We start from the raw sequence: 22215 nt of genomic DNA, 5'->3' as shown, positions 1-22215 counted from the left end.
GACTTGTTATACACAGTATGTTGTTACTTGTATATAACACATGATTGATTGGATTTATGGGGTTATATCCAACATCGCATTATTGTGTGAGTGTGAACTATAAGATAATGGGTAATTTCATGTCATCATTGATTTTGACACCAGTGATTGACTTTGATGTATAAACTATAAAGATGATGGTTCAGTGATTCTCTCAATTGAATTCCTCTTAAATTCCTTTAATTGTTGTATTTTGACCATCAAACATAAAAGAGACTATTCATCAAGAGGGAGAAATATACAAGAACTTTTGATAAACGAGTTAGAGGGAGAAATACACCGAAACTTTAGATAAGTTAGAATGATGATAAATCATGTTTTACTCTTTTATCTGTAAATTACATATGAGAGAATTTGTTTTCCTTTAAAAGAGAAAAAGATAGGAGAAAATGATATGTGTTATGAAACTATTAGAATAAGAAGAACGAACAATATTAAAGAGAAGAAGAGAGAATAGAGAGAGAAGAAAGATGATTATATTATTCTCTTGTGATGTATAATTAGGTTACATATGAGCTCTATTTATAGAGAAATACAATGACTTGGGGAGCAAGCACAATATGACCCAATAAACTAACAATATGATCCAATAACCCAATTTCTATATGGATATCCACTTGTAATATTCATAACACTCCCCCTTGGATGTCCATCTCGGATATGCCTCATTAACACCTTACTAGAGAAAAACCCAGTGGAAAAAATTCCAGTGAAGGAAAAAGAGTACAACATCCTTTTGTGTTATAATCTGTCTCGTTAAAAACCTTACCAGGAAAACCCAATGGGATAAAACCATGGTTAAGGGAAAAAGAGTGCAGAACACATCTTTGTCTCCCCCTCATAAAGACAATTATATATGAGACGAAGAAGTTTAAACAATCTTTTATGCTAGTTACTCAAAATCTTTACTTGACGGTGACTCTGTAGAAAGATATGATATATCTCTATACTCTTCTCCAAATTAGCAGCTCTTGTGATATCTTCATATTGAGTTGTTGAAAGAACCTCCTTTTAAAATTAGAAAACCACAAGTTTCTTGTATGTGTGAAATCATAATCCTTAATAAAGAGCATTCTCCACTTCCTTGACGTAGTGCTAACATTTTCAAATGATCGGATGATATCGTTGTTTCTCTAAGATACAAATTGTATGTTTGACTTTGCTGCAATATCTGTATTTACTAATATTGACAACAAAAAAATACCACGATATATATATATAATAAGCAAAATGCGATCGTGTCCTCACCTGACCAATTCAAATTTTTCATGATTTTCTTGAGGACATGATCTTTACTCACATCAAGTGACATCACAATCATTCTAGTACATAATCAATTAGATTTGTCCATAAAAACATTTATATAACAAAATTTAGAATCTCTTCAGGAGTTCTAATATATATAATATTATAACAAATTCATTTCAAATCCTTAAAATGGAAAAATGATGTCATCTTTCCAATATATTTGATAGTACATTTCACTCAAATGAAATCCTTCAAGTAGTTTCATATAATACAAATAAATTGTAGCACATTTTCATATAATTTGAGCCTTTCATGTGCTACTGAACTTAATCAAGTATGAAAAAGTTCTTGGATTCACTTCTGGTGAATATGTCTTTTAAAATAAATGGTAGACATTTACCAATTCACTTCAGGTGAACATATCAAACTCTGTATATATGTAATTTACCATACTAGTTTCTTTTTCGCGCGAAAAATCATATATAGTCATTTACCTTCACACCTTCAAATGTGCAAACTACAAGTCCAAACAAAGTCTGCCTCATGAAACGAGTTTGATTTCAGTAGAATTGTCTCTTTCCATTCTGTAGATATTTTCTTTATCTATAATCTTTAGTCGACTTTAACACATGATCCTCATTATTACTTATCACATAGCGCTATATTATATGCAAAAACACATCAACGTTGACTTCATTTCGGTTCCATCTCATTCCATTGAGATCTTGTATTCATGACATAATTTACCAATATTTTATAAGTTTCAGGTACCTGATTAGTTCTTCTTGAACTGAAAAATCAATTATGTCAGAAAACTCTTTTAGAGTTTCTATATCCTCGTTTGGGTTATCTTTCCTTTAAGCTCCTTTTCTTATTCAAAGCTTTTTATATTTGGAACCGATTGATCTATCATGCTTCAGGCACGATGAAGACTCATTTGCAATATTAGATTATCCGATATGGACATCTATTTCGTTTGGAGCATTAGCAGCTAATAAGATTTGTTTACCTTTGCAAATGAGTTATATCTTAAGGATCAAGAAGAGACAATAATATTTTCTTTCAAATAATTTATTTGAACTTCAGGTTCACAATTTTTAGCTGCTTACCATCTCCCCCTAATATTGGGAAAACCAAATAATCAATTGATAATCAGCCTACTAGGCTGTAAACAAGTTGGCTCAATACAATTAAAGATAGATGGAGATTTATATCAAATACATTTTCCCAATATTCTTTCAAGATTTATCAAAATGCATTATATTGGAGCAATTGTGACATACATAACACATCCAAAAATTCACTTGGATGAAAAATATCAGGTTTGTAACCTTAAACCAATGATAAATTAAGGGGAGAACTTACATATAGTAATGTGTTGGCTTGATGCATATCAATATCTCAATATACAAAATTATTGATTCCCAAAATTGAGTCTATAAGGCATGATCTCATAACCAAAACAGAGTATATAAGGTATGTTCCGATAAATATCAATCATACAATTAACTTTAGACGTCTAAAGAATGGATCTTCCAGTCCATTTTATTAGCATATGCTTGTTCAATATCAATTTCAATTGAAAAATGATACTTATCAAATGATTTCTGAAAATTTCAGAAAATAAACTCTTAGTCAAATTTGTTGAGAAAATAATCTCACAAACTTCTAGTTGTGAATATACATGTGATCATTTAGTTGATGCATCGATTCAAATCATATAATATCCAAGTGATTCACATGATCAGTGTATTAATTTAAATAACACCTTATATAGGTGAGACACTCATTCCTTTAAATTGTCAACTTCCCTTAGGAACTAGTAACACAAAAGTCACTAGATTGAAGAATCTTCTGGCTCTTCAATATATATCCATAATAATTTTATTTTTTTCAACTAGTTTATGCATCATAATAGATCTGGGACAACCCAACCAGTCTTGCCAACAATAAATTTAATATAATTTGTAAACTTCTGGTTTACGATATTATGTGATTCCATTGCACAAATAATATAATATGTAAACTTCAGGTTTACAATAATATGTGCTTCCATTGCACTAATATAAGTGTATTATAAATAAGAGACAAAATAAAATTTCCACTACACTTATTTTCTCCAGAGTATATCTCGTAATATAGAGATTTTTAACATTAAAATTTTATGAGAATGCAATCTCAATGTTTAACTTTGTTCCTCCATGTAACAATAAATTAGTTATTCAGGAGCCTTCAATAATTTATTTATTTTGAAATGCAATGCTAACATTGATTCCTTGCATCATAATTTATGAAAAATATTCCTGGTTCTTCCAAAATGCATGATTGAAACCATATTATTGTAAAAAATAATTAATAACAATAAATTTCAAATATCATAATCATGCTATAACCCAAATATTCAATTTCAAATGAAATAAACTTGAATCTTATATATACGAGAGAAAAAAATCATGTCAATATTGATTCACTACATGTGAATATAAATATTTACCCATATATTGTAGAATCAATATTTCTCAAAATTAAAGAATCAAACCTTTGTATAATGTACTACCAAATTGAATCACAAAAGTTGAGATTCATTATTAAAATACAACAACTCTTCCACAAATATATATCATAACCAAATATATAGCATTTATTTATTTATTTATTTATTTTATAACTAAATACAAAGTTTATACACATAAAATATGTGAATCAATTTTAATTTCAAATAGAAATTAAACAGTAGGATATAAAACATTATTATTTTTTTTTAAATAAAAATAAATTTCAGAATAAATCAATTCACCTTAATTAAATTAAATCTAAATCTTTATTTGCTAACAACATATTTCCGTTTGATGTTACAATGATCAAATACCCATACTTAATAATTCAAAACAAATATTTGTATACATGACATTTATGTGCATATCGATAATGGATCATAAATAAGTTTAAATCAAAATCAACAAAGAATTGCCCAAATTACATGAAAGCACAACCATAAAAATAAAATAAAACAGACATATTGACAAGACCAACTTGATGTATATATCTCCTTTATATTGAACTTCAGTTTTTCAAAAGTATAGAAAATTTTCTACACCGAAAAAAATTTGGCCTACTATAATTTAGAAAAGAGTCTATATAGTCTATATGAGCCGAAATTCAAGAACTTAAAACATGATAATTTAGGTGTCAAACACGATTTTGGTGGTTGAGAAATTGAAATTGCCAAAATCGCATGGGATCAATTTTTTTTTTTTTTTTTATTTTTATCGTGAAGTCAATTTGCTTCTAAAAATAATGATTTTATCCAATTTTTATTTCAAAACAAAAAATTGTGACAATCAACTAAAACAAAATACATGATGCTAATTGGTGTCTATCAATCAAATTGACAATGAATCCATAACAAACAAGAGCCATAAAATCAGACAAAAAAAACGGAATTAGTTACATTATCTTTTATTTTTATTTTTAAAATATATAGAATTTAGAAAATAATTTTAGATCAAATCTTAAAAAAAAATTGATACAATTTGAATCCTTAATTTTAAAAAGAAAAATTAGATATTTAATTTAATATTATATTTGAAACAAATTGAAACGTAAAGATATGTTTCAAATCAATTATAATATATATATTTTTTAACTTAGATCCAAATAAAAATTAGTTGGTTTATTTTAAACCCAACAAAACTGGTTTCAGCAAAAAATTTGGAAATAATCCACAATTAAGGGAAACAATCTCAATCAAATAGAGATTTGTTTTAAAATCAAACCAAAAAGATAAAATAATAATTAAATTTTTCAACTGAATCTTAAATAAATAAAACATAAAAATTTGGTGAAAAAAAATACACACCAATTCACAAAAGAAAAATGAGTTTTTTTTTCAAGAACTTTTTCACGAACTATTCACAATCAAATCGATTATTTGTGCAATCCATGCATCACTATTGAATTCTTCAGGAATTCATGGAGAATAAAATTGGTTGATTTTTAAGTTTTTTTAAGCTTTTCAAGAACTATATAACATATCTAATTTGTTATTTGTATGATCCTTCATGGATGTATCACTACTGAATTCTTCAGGAATTCATGGAGGATAAAGATTTGATTTTTAAGTTCTTCAAGAACTATGCAATAAATTTAAACCATAAAATAATTCTCCAAGCAATCCTTCCTTTATAGATTAACGCTTTTGAATTCTTCAGGAATTCAAAGAGAAAAATATTAAGTTCTTTAGGAACTACGTTGTTGAATTCTTCAGGAATTCAAAGAGAATAATATTTAGTTCTTCAGGAACTACGGTTTTGAATTATTCAGAAATTCACAAAGAATAATAGTGAGTTCTTCATGAACCACACTTTTGAATTCTTCCAAAATTCACATAGAGTAGTATTGAGTTCTTCAGGAACCATATAATGGATCTCTTTGATTTTATAATATGAGATCAATTCTTATGCAATACTTCATGATTACATATGGAATAAATAAACACAATAATATAATACAATTCACATAATAGTGGTTCAATGTATCTCTAAGAAACTGATTCCAATTGATTGAATTATAATAGTATAGTCTATAATCATCGATATGAAAATTAAAACTTATTTTCATATAAATAGATTAAAAAGAATTACATACCTCAGTTGGTTAGAGTCTCGTGCTGATAACGTGTTATGAAACTATTAGAATAAGAAGAACAAGAACAAGATTAAAGAGAAGAAGAGAGAATAGAGAGAGAAGAAAGAGGATTATATTATTCTCTTGTGATGTATAATTAGGTTACATATGAGCTCTATTTATAGAGAAATACAATGACTTGGGGAGCAAGCACAATATGGCCCAATAAACTAACAATATGATCCAATAACCCAATTTCTATATGAACATTCACTTGTAATATTCATAACAATATGATAGATATGGTATATAGCTAAAAAAAATTATATGAAATAAAGGTAGAAAAATTTGATGTATTTATTAGGAATAAAAACATATTTAACTCAAAATATATGAAGATTTTTCTTGATAGAATAAAATATGAAGAATTTGAACAATGGTGCAATATGTTCGAGTTTATCATTATAGGCATAGCGTAGAAAGGAAGGGTCAGTCATATATCAAACATGTGACTTTCTCTTCAAATTAATCTAAATTAGGATTAAATTTATATTTGGTCGTTAAAAACAAATGATTTTAATCCTTGCAAAATTATGAGCGTTTAAGTTTAATCTTTAAAAGTAACACATTCACTCTTAGTTCTTATCTCTATAACTATTTTGAGGATTAAAAGTACAATTTGTTTTAAAAAAAGTTATCAAAATATGAACTATTTTTATAAACTACAATATTATGGAAGACTAAAAAAACCATTAAAATTTTATAGAGTCTAAATTAAAAACACATGATTTTGTAGAGATCGAAAACATATTAAATCCTCTAAACTATATAGACTTATTTTAAGTTGAAGGTTTAACATAATTATGAAAATAAAAATCTATTTTGCATAAAAATGGTCAATTTAAACCAAAGATTAAACATGTAACTTTCTCTCTCTCTGTTTTTTTTTTCTTTGAGAGGATGTAACTTTACTCTTCAAATTGGATTTAAATTCTGGTTAACAGGGTATTTTGAATGGTTTGTTATGTTTATTGTGCTTACCAATGGTCCAACCATATTTCAGTTTCTGATGAACCAACTACAGAAGTTTGTTTTGTTCGATTGTATCATTTTATATGGCCCTCCTTCTCCATTGTGCGTTGTTATCCTCCCAATATTAAGTGTTTATTGCATGGTTCTTAACTAAAATTACTTTAGTTAGTTAACTAGTATGGTTCTTAACTAATATAAAGGGTTTAAGAATCATACGAAAAACATCTAAGTTTTATCTTTTACTAAATTGTCCTAAGATTCATTTGGGTTGACAAATATTTCAATATACAAAGTCAAAATTGAAGAGTATATGTACTCAGTCTACCATGAGTGGTCTATTGCTCTTTTTCTTTTTGAGCCGCTATCTATTGTCCCTCTGTATTTTTTCCCCTTTTTTTCGATTTAAATAAATGATTTTTACAAATTTCAAATTTTTTACTTTTGTGTTTTTCGTGATTTCGTCGTCTGAGTGCGGTGTTGTGTTGTCGTCATCTTGTGCGTCGTTGTTTGATTTCGTGTTTTGTCGCAGTGTTCGTTTGATTCATATTGAAAGATCAGTTTCAGTCAATCACATGTTCAATCGATGATTTAGACGTAAACGTTGCAGATCCGGAAGCAACATAGATATTCTGGTGATTTAGATTCTATCATATTATTTGTAGGCATTTTGTCGTTGTATGCTATTAACTTGGGTGCTACTGTGAGTTTGTTCGCAGATTCACCCTTTATGTTTTTAGCGATGTTGATCATTTTATTGTATCTAATGTATTCTATCAATTTGAATGAATGAATATCATTTTGTTTTTGTCAAAAAAAAATGATAATTAATGTTATTTTTGTTTGTACTTAGTTTTCCTTCAAAAAGTTTTACAAAAAAAATTTGTTTCAAGTGCTTTTAAGTATACTTTTTTAAAAATTAACCTTTTTTTTAGTAAAAAAAAAAAAACCTATTTAAATCCGTCTTTTTGAGGATAACATTATGAACTCGTCTTTTTTGTTTTTGTTTTTGAAGGTGTGTATTTCTCTTTTTTGTTTTTGGCTCTTTGATGTATTGAGTTTAAATACCTTGTACTCCACATTTTATAATGTATGACTTTTTTGAAGTTAAAAAGAAGCTTAAATGTAATTTTATCTTATCAAACCCACTTGAATTGATAGTTTTAACTTGGGATGTGAGAGGGTGTTCTTCTTGAAGTTTTAGGTTCAATTTTCTTTTAAGTTAATTTAGATGGATTGATTTAGTTTCTTCAATTTTACTTTTTATCTTGTCAAAACTAATCTCCTTTTATGATTTAAACTATTATATTTTTAAATTAAATGATTGTAAAATAGTATTGACCTAATTTACACTTTCTCTGGTCAATATTATAAGTAAAAATTCATTTTTTTTTTTAGATTTATTGAATAGTTGGTGCATCTAGTATGATATTATGAATTTGAAAAACGAATATTTGCTTATGATAGTGATCAGAATGAGTATTTAACAATTAGATGTCAATCAGGTCCAACCCTAAAAATGAATACCATCCGATCAAAATCCGACCAATTTCAACTCCAATTTCCAAATTATGTTGTTTTGGGAAAAAAAATACGTCTAATATTACGAGTTGCTTTACAATATCAATGAAACATTAATGTTAATTTTCCTATTATACCATTAACTATTTACGTTACTCTTTCTTCTTTCAATTTTTTAATTTATTTTTCGCATACCATTTATTAAGGACAATTTTGTGAACACAACTCATAATATATGATTCATACATAAAATTAATTACATTTTTTTAATACGTGTGAAATGTATAAAACGTGATATAATTTGGGATAGAAGGAGTAGTTGTTAGTTTTAAATGCAAAAAACGAGTAGATGATCACGAAGGACCGTGCATTCACGTTTTTTTACTTGATATATAATTCACGTTAAGCACATGAATTAATAATAACTTTGTGGGATAACTTGAATTTCATTTTGGTGTGATCATAATAATCCACCATCTATTGCCCTAAAAATATTATATTTATTGTTGACCTGAGTATAAAATATTGCTAGTTAAGGCTGTAATGGTTGCGTAACACCATGATGAAGGTGGGAGTGCTTTGGCCACAATGAGTTTTGCTCAAATTTTGGCCACAAAATGTTTGACTTAAGCCATGATTAATTATACTCTTTGCGATATTAGGCAAGGTTGATTAAATAATTATCAAGTGGAATTTGTTTGGTGTTAGTAATTCTTTTATTAAATATAAGTTTTTTTTCTTCCAAAAATTTGGTATCCAGGCCAAGGACATTAAATATAAGATATTAATTCATTCAAATAGGAAGATAATCGAAAACAAACAAATTTTGTTTCACAGAAATTAAAGATGGATCTGCGAACAAACTTACAACATTCAAGTGAATAATATAAAACAATATAATGCCTACAAATGTTACTATTTTAAAGCATTTGCATGTTTGGGGTTGTCCAGATGAAGCATGACCTTATAGAACAAGTGAAAAGAAACTAGACTCAAGGACCGTGAGTTGCTATTTTATTGGATATTCTAAAATATCTAGGGGTATAAATTTTATGATCCCATAAATAAGTCGATTTTCAAATTAGGAAATGCCCGATTTTTTGAGGATATTGAGTTTGCAAGAGGTTAAAGACTTTGATATTGAAGAGGAATATCATGATATTTCCACAAGTGTCATTGTCATTGCTTGTATAAAAAGGGTTTATACAAAAGAAAGGCATTAATTGTAACGAGACACTTTATGGGCAAATAGAAAATTTTGTTTCAAAAGATTTAAAGAATATGGTTTGCAAACTTAAGAAATCCATGTATTGGCTCAAGCAAGATTCTCGACAATGGTATTTCAAATTTTATCAAGTGATCATCTCGTTTGGTTTTGAGGTGAATTTGGTTGATGATTAGATATATCATAAGTTTTGTGGGAGTCAGTATATTTTCTAGTTTTTTATGTTAATGATATTTTGCTTGCCATTAAAAACATAGACTTGTTGCATCAAACCAAGATATTTCTAGAAATAATTTTGACATGAAAGATCTTGGTCATGCATTCAGATATACCGAGATCATTCTCGGGGTATTCTTGGATGATTGTCACAAAAAATTGCTTTGATCCTATGTTAGCATGATTGATCTACTAGATTGGTTATAAATACATTTAGTAACGACATTCATTTGTGCTCATATGGATAATTCTTGCAATGTATAATTAATTATTCACATATTAATCCAACGTTGGACTAATATGTGAATAATTATGAAAAATTGCTGTTTACACTAAATTATTTGCAATCACACACATGGAAATGTCCAAAATACAATAACGGTAGTCAACTATTGTTCGCTTTAAAAGGGAAAATTAAGCAGTAAACTGAAGTTAACTATAGTTTGGGGTATTGAATGTCATTTCCATGTGTGTGATAACAAATCATTTAGTCTAAAAAGAAATTTCCATAATTATGCATTATGGACTGTCATTTAAGTTATACCTATAATTAAAGTGATCTAATTAAGTTTGGTTAAAGTGGGTTTATAAGTATCTAATATGTGTGTCTTTAATGTGTAGTGACTCATGAGTAATTCTATTTTTATGATGGACTAAAATAAAAATACTAATAGTTAAACCTAGTTTGGGTGCTATAAATAAAGAGGTCACGATCCCCAGGTGACACACCAAGCCGTCGTTCTTGTTGACATCCCATCATCATCACACGGAGATAAAGGGAATAAGAAGCGTTCTCATAGTGAGTGTGTGTTGATTTAGAAGGTCATTACGAAATCAACTATATCCAAATATAAATTCAGGTACGCTCTCGTATATTATAATGTATTGTTTCTTATAATTAACATGATTGACTTTAAGGTTTAAAATTAAGTTTGGTTCTAACACTTACTTTACTTATTCAAAGAAACAAATAAACTTCATTTTTATCTTATAATATGGGACGAGAAAAATGAAAAAATCTTACTATTAATCCTAATTCAACCTGCTTGTAAACAATATGCAACTCTAGTTGTGGCTTCTCTCCAATGTTCTTCTTAGTGTGTTGATGAATCTTGAGAGACAATATTTTCACGTGTTTTTTTTTTCCCTTATGGATTCTTCATTATATCCATTGATAAAAAGGAAAGGTAAGAGGAACTAAAATTCTAATTAATACGTTGTGAAGATTGTATGACCTTTTATGAGGGTCTTTTCAACGCAACCCTCTCTTGCCAATCGACTTTGGCTGACACGTAACGTTAATTTGGAGTCCAAATTGGAACAGTAATGTGGTCCCAATTCCCAAATGAAAATAATGTGGGCACATATACTATGCCATTACAACAATGATGATGCTTGTGTGCAAGTTAGGAGCATCTCACTAATTCCATTCAAGTTTTGTGACTAATTCAACACATAATTCTTTTCAAGTTTTGAGCTTTCTTGAGTTAAACCTTTCTCAGATGTCAAGAATAAAGAGCCCCAAATTCATTAAAAAAAACATATTAAAATAGATATATAAGTAAAGACCACATTTAATATAGGTGGAAAATACAGTAAGTGCAAGATGATATGTAGAAAAAAAAATTGAAATACCTCAATATGTACTTATTATGTAGAAAGAAAAAAAAAGTGAAATACTTCAATATATACTTATTAAGTAAAATATTTTCTTTTTGAAGGAAGGAATTTCTCTCTTTTTAAATAGATATATTAGTAAAGATCGCATTCAATATTGGTGGAGAGTATTGATCCATGAGTAAAATATTAAAAAATTATTAAAAAATACCTTATTCAGGTGATAGTTGGTCTATTATGAAGTATTGATTTTGTGATAATAGTTTGACCTTATAATATATTTCTTCCGTTCCTTTTTAATTATCACTTTTGAATTTTTTATACAAACTAAGACAACAAATACTTTTTACTACTTTTGATGCAACAATTCATCTTTTTCCTATAATAACCTTCATCATTTAATATCTCACTTCATTTACTTCTCTCTCTACAATAAATAATCAAGGGTAATAAAGGCAAAACAACATTTAATGTTGTATTGAACTTTGAAAGTGACAGTTAATTAGAAACAAAAAAATTATGCAAAAGTGACAATTAAAAAGGAATGGAGGGAGTAAAAAAGCATAGTTTAAATCTCTTCGCGAGGTTAATAATAAAATGATTATTAGTATCACTTTAAGAATAAAGGCGCACCATCAATCTAGTTCTAAAAAAAAAATCATTTTTTTTCTTATGTTTAGTCAACTGACTTTAAGACATATATAATAATTGTATTTTATAAATTATTATTATTAATCGATCAATTTTGTCTCTGAATTATCATTCATCTCAGCTATTTTATTTTATAGGAATTGGTGAGAAAATTTGATGAATTAATGATATTTAAATAACTTATTATATTTCTAGTGTTTAGGGATCAAATTGAAAAGATTGTTATAGCTTAACCACTCAATGATGGTTTATTGTCCATTTTATTTAATAATAGTTTACCCTACTCCAATTTAAATAAAAAATAGTGATAACTAGTGGGTCAAAAAGGCAAATCCCATTCTCTATATAAGGTGGTTATGACAAGGTATATTTGTCAATTCAATATCCACATCTAGCCCCCAATATCTCTTAATTTTAGAATACTTCATCTAGTTACAGCTAGTATTCTTGCTAGCACTACTTAGCTTGAAGTTGAAGATGGAGAAGAACAAACTCAATGGGAAAAGAGGTGAGGTTGATGATGACATGAAATGGGTTCATGATTCTTCATTTGATCATAATGGAAGAGTTCCTCTCCGAGCTTCAACTGGTGCTTGGAAAGCCTCTTTCTTCATCATCGGTATGGCTTTGACTTCTTGCATATATTTTACCCTAAAGTTCATCCATAATCATAATACTAGTATCACTATAAGAACATATATGACAATTTTGATCTTTTGTTTTGAATTTAGATACATAATATTTCTCACATTTTTTTTATAAATCAATATTTCTCACATATTAAATTATCTAAAACTATAAAAAAATATATGCCTATCATATCCCATATATAAATTTCTATTTAATTTCTGTAGCTCGTGATATGTGGTGGCTTATTTCATATTGCAGTATGGATAATATCATATCATATTCATATAAAATATAAGTTTGAGGTTATTGCTGCCATTAAAGACCAAAAAATCATTGCCGCCATTATAGAATTTAAGTCAAGCTAAGTTGCTAAAGTATATATTCTATTGTGTTTATTTTTTATTTACTATATAACATAATAAGATTTAATTTGCAAGTACATAAATGCTGAACGTTAGTGAGTGATGGAAGAGTTTCGTCAAAAACAAGCTGCTGGGTTTAATTCATTAGCTTTTCCCATCTGTGCATACATAGTGAATGAATATTCCCGGCCAAATATTCTATATTAAGTAAAAAAAACCTCCTTTGAAAAAAGTGAAAAAAACTATAATTTAATGAGTTTTAAAGTTTGTTAGTTAATACTTAAAAATAAAAACATACTCAAAATTTAAAAGAAAAATAATTTTCATAAGAATTTATTAAATATTTATAATTTTTAATTATTAAATGTCTAAAAAGAACAAGTTTTTTTTATTTTTTAAACTAGCTAGTTTGTCTTAATCAAATTCATCAAAAAGGAGTCTTGAGAAATATTTTTAAATGAAGTCATCTTCTTTCATTGAATACATTTACCACCGTTATGCGTTTCTTAAATCAAAGTTTACCATTTTTATGATTAGGAAAAGATAAACTTATTTAATTTTTCTAATATCGTTCAATAGGTCATCTAGACTAGGTTTAGATTATAGAATATCTTTAAAAAAAACTAGGTTTAGTTGATACTTAAATACCTTTGCTTTTGATTTACGAAAGGGAATAATTCAAACTCACTCAGCACTATATATATTATAGATATTAAGTGTAAACTAAGATATTATATGATCATAAACAAACAAAAAACCATAACTTGAAATGATTAAGAACTTACAGTTCGATTTGGACTAGGGGTGGTCCACACTACCTACAAATAGTTATGTTCCTTTTTTATTCCTGTTGATATATCTAGACAAAATCTTCTACTAGTAACATCAGTGATCACAAATGAGATATGCTACATAATAAAGCATATATACTATTATTAGGTTAATTTCATTTTAAAAAAATCCCACTCTAATTAACTAGTGCGAGTAATAATGGGAGTGTGCTAAGCACTAGCAACCTCAATAATCTATTGGCACCCCCATCCGGTAATATAATGGGTGCATCCTATAGGAAGCTACCATTTTATCAGGGAAAAAATATTCCTCAATTTTATTATGAAGGACATGCTTGAACCAATGTTTTAAAATCTGGACTAGTGATCGACTCGGTCGAGGTATTAGGTCATTGGTTCATTGGTCGGATCAGTGAGTCAATAATCGGACTGCAGGATTGTTAACCCGATCTATATATAAAACATTTAAAATATTTGACTTAAATTTCATAACTATAAAATTTAACAAAAAAGTTCTATGAAAATATTGATAAAATTTCACCGGTTCACGACCGAGTCCCAGTTCAATTAAACATCCGATCGAATATGCTTATCAAACCGGTAATGGGTCCGGTTTTTGGTTCAATTGGTCAAACCGATCGGCTATGTCCGAATTTTAAACCTATGATTGTGAGGTCTTCCGGGGGGATCCAGGAAAATAACTTTTTAAATTGAGAGATCATCCAAATTATAGTAGCTTTGTATTCACTTATTACTCATATTACAATAAGTTTCTAACAAAATTATAAGCTAATATTTTTCAAAAACCTATTTTTTTTAACTTTTCTTTACAGCTATTGAGTTTAGTGAAAGGCTTAGCTACTTTGGAATAGCAACTAGCTTGGTGATTTACCTCACAAAGGTTATGCATCAAGACCTTAAGACAGCAGTTAGGAATGTTAACTATTGGTCTGGAGTCACCACTTTGATGCCACTTTTTGGAGGATTCTTAGCTGATTCATACTTGGGCCGTTACACCACTGTGATTGCTTCATGCATCATTTATCTCATGGTAATCTCAATCTTACTTCATCAGAACATTAAGTAACATTAATTGAGTTTAATATACTAACTGTTTAATAATTGTGAGCTAATTGTACCGACTACTTTGTATCGGTTGATTTTGAACGAAATGAACTAGTTTTGCATTTGCTCAAAAATAGAAAGAAAAAAAAAATGATATATTAAAGCATTGTATATATGTAGAGGTGGGCATGGTTTGGTTCGGGATGAAAACGGAACCAAACTGAATTGAACTATTTGATAAATTTAAATAACTGAACCAAACCGAACTATTTGCATTTTGAACTGAACCGAACTGTTTTGAACTAAACTGTTTGAATTGAATCAAACTGTTTCAGTTCAGTTGCAGAACTGTTGGTAATAGTTCAATTTTTGTTGGTTTGGTTCAATTCAGTTGTTTGGTTCGGTTCGATTTTTTGATTTTTTTCCCCCACCCCTATATATAATTATATATGTATTTTCCTTTCACTATAGTGTTATGTGACATATGGTGTGATATGATTTAATGTTTGTGTAAATATTTTTTACTAGCATAGTAATTAAATTCTTATTGATTTGAATTTTTTATATAGTCTATTAAAAAATGGTAACACTTGTTTTGTGGTGACAAAACAACAAAACAGGGTTTGGTCTTGCTTACTCTATCATGGTTCTTACCAAGTTTAAAGCCATGTGCTCATTCTAGTACATGCATTGAACCAAGGAAGATTCATGAAGTGTTCTTCTTCCTAGCCATATATTTAATATCAATAGGAACAGGAGGACACAAACCTTCTTTAGAGAGTTTTGGAGCTGATCAATTTGATGATAATCATATTGAAGAAAGAAGGCAAAAAATGTCATTTTTCAATTGGTGGAATTGTGGACTTTGTAGTGGACTCATTCTTGGTGTGACATTAATTGTTTATGTACAAGATCATGTGAATTGGGGTGTTGCTGATATTATTCTCACATGTGTTATGACTTTCTCTTTGCTTATTTTTGTGATTGGAAGCAAATTTTATCGTTATAGGATACCAAATGGAAGCCCTTTGACTCCAATGTTGCAAGTTATTGTTGCAGCAATTTCTAAGAGAAAGCTTCCTTATCCTTCTAATCCAACTCAATTGTATGAAGTTTCTAAGGCTGAGGGGAATAATGGAAGACTTTTGGCTCATACCAAGAAACTCAAGTAAGTATTTCATTAATGATTTTAGATTACTATTATTCAAATTGAAAAAAAAAATATATATGTAGGAAAAGACGAGTCTTTACAATCAAAGTTTCAATTACGGACATGATCACTGGTATTTTTAAAACTAGAGCGTCTTGTTTTCACGGTAGTCCCATTTGTTTTGATCAAGTTCCATTCTAAAATGTAGTGAGGATCTCATCTTAAATGAAATGCAATAACTTGGTAAACAAGTAATCATAAATTATTTGATGGTACATTTCTTTTTCAGATTTTTTGACAAGGCAGCAATAGTTGAAAGTGAAGGAAATTTAGCAAAGGAACAAAGTCCATGGAAACTAGCAACAGTCACTAGAGTTGAAGAAATGAAGCTTATGATCAACATGATCCCAATTTGGATATTTACTTTACCATTTGGAATGTGTGCTGCACAAACATCAACTTTCTTTATCAAGCAAGGTAATATAATGAATAGAAAAATAGGACATGGTTTCGAGATTCCACCCGCTTCAATTTTCACTATTTCCGCTATTGGTATGATAATTTCTGTCGCAATTTACGACAAAATCCTCGTGCCAGTTTTAAGAAAAATAAGTGGCAATGAAAGAGGGATGAACATTCTTCAAAGGATTGGTATTGGAATGGTTTTTTCGGTTTTAACAATGATAGTAGCAGCTTTGGTCGAGAAAAAAAGGCTTAAAGTTGTTGAGATGAATCCATCACATGGTTCACTTTCAATGAGTGTTTTTTGGTTAGCGCCGCAGTTTCTAATTATCGGTTTTGGCGACGGTTTGGCGCTTGTTGGTTTACAAGAATATTTCTATGATCAAGTTCCTGATTCAATGAGAAGCTTGGGAATTGGACTTTACCTTAGTGTGATTGGAGCTGCAAATTTTCTAAGTAGTTTGTTGATAACAATTGTTGATCATGTGACAAGTAAAAGTGGTAAAAGTTGGTTTGGTGAAGATTTGAATAGTAGTCGTTTGGATAAATTCTATTGGCTATTGGCAGCTATAACTACATTGAGTGTGTTTGTGTTTGTGCTCTTTGCTCAAAGGTATACTTATAAGAATGTGCAAAATAATGTTGTGGCTGATTGTTATGATGGAAAGTGTGATGATGGTGGAGCAGGGAGAATGGTGTGAATTAGTTCTTAATTTTACATTGATTAAATTCTAAAATTTCATCTAATGATGGCTGGAATACTATATATGTTTGCATGTAGTAAAGTTGTATAATATGTAAATTTGGTTTTTAATTGTGTGTTAGTTACTTTGCTTTGAACTGATTTGAAGAATAATCATAGAATATTGTGGTTGCTTATGATTCAAGTCAAGAGTTTTCTATTTATCTCTATAAAGATTATATGTAATATTTCACAAGAAAATTATGAGTATTTTCAATGCAAAAAGTACCACATTCTCTTAATTTACATACCAATCTTGTACTGCGGTGCCCATGAAAATAGTATATGTTGACAAAACGTAACATTCGGGGAAGTCCTTGTTCTCCTTTCTCGACGACAGTTCGCCAAGGTAGATCGAAAGTCCTATATAAGGAGGTACATCGCATTATTACATCGTCAAAAGAACAACAATGAAAGACGAATTTCAATACATCATCGATCTCATAAGTATCAAAAAGCTCATGCTATTTGAACGCGCTTTACTAAAATGCTCCCAGCACCTTTATGAGCTCTAAGATATAGTATTACCGGCGCCCGCGCTAATGGGATGTGATCCAAGGTTTTTCCATTGGGATTAACGATCCTTAGAAACCTCCACAAGGCCATACGCTTTAGTTTTAGTCGCCGCGAAAGTGGTATTCTCTAAAAAAAAAAGAAAATTAGGATGATTGTAAATCCATCATTGGCTAAAGGCACGATGATTGACTAGTGCCAGTACCGCTTTTTGAAAGTAAGTGAAATAAGTGAACAAATGATAAGAATAGAAGATGGGGCTTGCTTTCTGACGGAACGTAGTGCGGATTTTTTTTCGTTTCGAAGTGCATGCCCTAATTTAACAATGTTATCTCGATTTCGTCATGTTGAAACGAGTTATATAGATACAGGCTTCATTTTTAGGCTGGCGACTTATTACTCTCGAGATTATTCGAAAACGATTCAAGATGAAAGAACAAATAAAAAAGCAAAACAGCTATTTATATTGTGTATATAAAGGAAACATCTATATTAGAGTCGCGAAACCGCTAACGAAAGGTAAGTGATTGATCTGCCGCTTTTTTTACTAACATAGAAATGCCGTCAAATGGAAAGGCGGATATCCGTGATCGGTCTAAATCGAATCGAGAAGGAACATGATGCACGTCAGAATCGATATAAGGAAAACACCGCTTCATTCACCTTTCCCTTACTTTCTTTTTAAAGTAAACTACTTTTCTCGTTGTTGCGCCTTCGAAATCGATGCTTAACTTAAGTCGATCCACTTGCATTGGTGGTCTCTCTCTTCCCTCGAGGGAAGTACCGGGGAAGTAGTCACAAAAGTACAGCAGGAAAGCCATAAACTATTGGGACATACGGTAATTTTTATTTAGAAGACTAATCGAATAAGTACAGGTACCCCTAAAATTCATTAGTGAGAGTCAAGGGTTTAGATGATAGAATACCTTTAAAAAAATCAAGACTAGGTTTAGATGATACACTTAAAATACCTTTTGCTTTTGATTCACGAAAGGGAAGAATTCAAACTCACTCAGGACTATATTATTTATAGATAATAAGTGTAAGTGTAAACTATGTAATTATGAGATCATAAAAATAACCCATAACTTGAAATGATTAAGAACTTACAGTTCGATTTGGACTAGGGGTGGTTCCCACTACCTACAAATAGTTATGTTCCTTTTTTTTTTCTTACATATATCTAGACATAATCTTCTACTAGGAATGATAAACAGACACAAAACAACAAACACAAATACGACACCATATTCGTATTGCATTGTTCTGTTCACTAATGTTTTTTTTTCTTTCTTTCTTTTTTTCTTCCTTTCTCACTCACCCTCTTCCTCTGTTACTCTATCATCTTCCTCTTCTCTGTCACTCGCCGGCGACCTCTCTTTCACCGTCGTCGTTCTCCGGCGGTGTGAAAGAAATAACCCTTGTATTGTTATTGAACGAATCACTATGGGAGAAGATCAGGAGAGTCCGATCCAAATAAAGGAGAACCAATAAACTTCGATTCCAATTGCACCGGCGGTGTGAAAGTGGTTCAAGAGCACAGATCTGAAGGGTAGGGAGTATTTGGCCGAAAAGCGGTCGACATAGATGTGGATCAGTATAGTGAAAACGGAAAGAAGAAGTTCTAGGTAGTAGTCGGAGTCAACACAGGAAGAAGTTGGAGTAAACTCTGAAAAAGAAGGAGAAGAAGGGTGAGGAAGAAGTTCCGGTGGTGGTGGAAGAAGAAGAGAAGGTCGCAGAAAATAGGGAAGAAGAGGAGGATGGGAATAGAATGACAAAATTGTCCTTGTATTTTAAATCCGAAATTACTTAACTGCCCATGGTGTCTAGTATTTGTCCAAAAAGTTGTGTTTATTTATCATTTCTGATCTTCTACTAGTAACATCAGTGATGACAAATGAGATATGCTACATAATAAAGCATATATACTATTATTAGGTTAATTTCATTTTTAAGAAATCCCACTCTAATTAACTAGTGCGAGTAATAATGGGAGTGTGCTAAGCACTAGCTACCTCAATAATCTATTGGCACCCCCATCTGGTAATACAAGGGGTGCGTCTTATTGGAAACTACCATCCTTCAATTGATACCACTTCGTTTTCACCATGAACTAGATTGAAATTAAAACCGTACAATTTTGATCCAACTATCACAGTTAATTTGAATGCATCAAAAATATTGTCTACTAGACATTTGCATCCATTTTTTACGTCATTGTTTTAAAGTTGAGTATAACTTGAGTTTTTAAATAATTAAAAATATTGCTCCCCTAAATAAATTTGACATTTTGTACCATAATTATACAAACATAAATTAGACAAGTATTTAATTAATTATTTAATCAATATATAGATAAATGTTATGTTTGACATTTTTTATTTGAATTGTAACAAAAGGATTAATTTATTTTGTATAACAAAATATACATAATTTACCATTTACATTGTACCATCAACCAAACAACCTCACAAACTGTTTCATATTTTGTGTTGTGCGAGATTGACACATATTTCATATTTTCTAACTAATTCACATACTTCGATTTTACAATATTCACATACTTTGTGATTTTAACCAAATTTCTCGTGATATTATTTTGTTTTTGTGTATAAATTTGGTTATAAATTAATCCATTAAACTTGATATTTGATATCTTATTAGAGTTATACTAATTGGATGGTATGAAACTTTTGGAAAATCCCTGGTATTATTTACATTATACTTGTTTTATTTTTATGCTTGATTTTATAATCTAAGAGCCAATTATGTGCTTTAATACGTATATTGACTCCTCTCTTTGAATATAATATTATTTGCAACCAATTTTAGTGAAGTTGAAACAATAAATAAAAGTTGTAATTTGGAGGTACTAAACCATTAAAATATTATTTTTTATCTTATGGTATTGATTAAATTTTAGAGATTAAATTTTTTTAGAGAATGCATATGAGTATGAAGTTGTTTAAATTTGAGGTTGAAATAAACTGATCAATTAAACCAAACTAAAATAAAATAAGAGAAATGATATTTGAATATTCATTTATTGACAACTTTTGCAACAACTTTCTCTCTCATACTCACATTACTCTTTACTTTATCTCTTTATTGCTATGATTTCCGTGCCAATACCACTTTTTTCTTTGTAAAATATAATTGTCAAATAAATAGTCACTAAATTGGTTGTTCAAATAACACTCCTCCTAAAATAAACATGTTAGTTTAATTCAGCTTCATTATTAAAAAAAGTGAAAACCAAATCAAACTAATGTGGATTTCATTAGTTATGGCTTTCTTTTTTTTGTCTGAAAATTGATTCAAACTGAACAGCTACACGCCACTTAGTTAGTTTTTTTTTTTTAATAAAAGTTTGCTTATAAAAAAATAGCTTACACTAATCTTTCTTGGACAATGAAATTTAGTATTTTTTTTTACATGTACATATTAACCGATGTTGGAGACGAGGAAAATATGTCTCTTAAACTAGGTGGATAGTCCACTTCTTATCTAAGCAAAAATAAACACTGACCTTCTAAATTATAGTAACTTCATGTTCCCGTTTATTTTTTGTTAGGAATTCATGTTCAACTTTTATATGTGTGTCTAACAATATTATGAGTTAATTAATACTTTAAAAAAAATGTAATCTTTTTATCAAGGAACTTTTTTTTACCTTTGTTTACAACAATTGAGTTTAGTGAGATTTTGAGCTACTTTGTACAGAAACTAGCTTGATCCTTTACTTCACAAAGTTTATGCTTCAAAATGTTTAAAAAATCAGTTACGAATGTAGGCTATATTAGCCTGGAGTTATCACATTTTGATGCGAATATTTGGTGGATTCCTAGCTGCGTTGTTCAGATCTTTACTTTTCAACTTTTACGTTTCACATGATTAACAACGGCCATCGATAAAAAAAAATAAAAACTTTACAGCTTCGATCACATTGAGGTAAAGTTCAATTTGCAAGCTACTGATTTAATCAAGAACTTGAACACTGAGAGTCTGGTGCTAACCAAAAGCAGTTGTTTGAATTTGAATAATGTAATATGTGTTTGGCAACATGTTTTCAGTGTGCAAACTTGCGTGTACTTTTTAAAACGCAGTTTCCAGATTTTTGTTGTTTGGGTGAATGAAAAGCGCATCTAGGAAACTCAGTTTTTGAGACCAAAACGCCGGTTGTACTGAAACTGATATTCCTAGCTTTTGCGTCTCACATAATCGATTCTGAAACAAATAAACTTTATTTTCCAACTTTGCCCCTTTGATTGCCATTTGCAGTTATGTATGTCCTTGTTTCACGTTTCTTTCATGTTTCAAGTTGCAAC

The 22215-nt window shown here is 29.5% G+C and overlaps 1 protein-coding gene across 1 annotated transcript; it reads left to right on the top strand.

The window, feature by feature from the left end:
• Positions 1 to 12508: 12508 nt before the first annotated feature.
• Positions 12509 to 17599, top strand: LOC25491519 (protein NRT1/ PTR FAMILY 5.6). Its single transcript, XM_013599461.3, has 4 exons — positions 12509 to 12791; positions 14789 to 15006; positions 15641 to 16188; positions 16460 to 17599. Exons 1-4 carry the CDS (start codon positions 12650 to 12652, stop codon positions 17331 to 17333), a joined length of 1782 nt encoding a protein of 593 aa, XP_013454915.1. The 5' UTR covers positions 12509 to 12649; the 3' UTR covers positions 17334 to 17599.
• Positions 17600 to 22215: the final 4616 nt, after the last annotated feature.

This window comes from Medicago truncatula, chromosome 4 (assembly GCF_003473485.1).
Source record: "Medicago truncatula cultivar Jemalong A17 chromosome 4, MtrunA17r5.0-ANR, whole genome shotgun sequence".
NCBI classification, from domain to species: Eukaryota; Viridiplantae; Streptophyta; class Magnoliopsida; order Fabales; family Fabaceae; genus Medicago; species Medicago truncatula.
Note: the sequence above shows the minus strand (reverse complement) of the source record. Positions and strands in the feature narration are given on the sequence as shown.

Excerpts from the sequence above, each read along its gene's own strand:
- LOC25491519 (XM_013599461.3), top strand. The coding sequence starts at position 12,650 with ATGGAGAAGAACAAACTCAATGGGAAAAGAGGTGAGGTTGATGATGAC. Across the intron at positions 12,792-14,788 it reads AGCCTCTTTCTTCATCATCG|CTATTGAGTTTAGTGAAAGG; the intron begins GTATGGCTTTGA and ends TTTTCTTTACAG. Across the intron at positions 16,189-16,459 it reads GCTCATACCAAGAAACTCAA|ATTTTTTGACAAGGCAGCAA; the intron begins GTAAGTATTTCA and ends TTTCTTTTTCAG.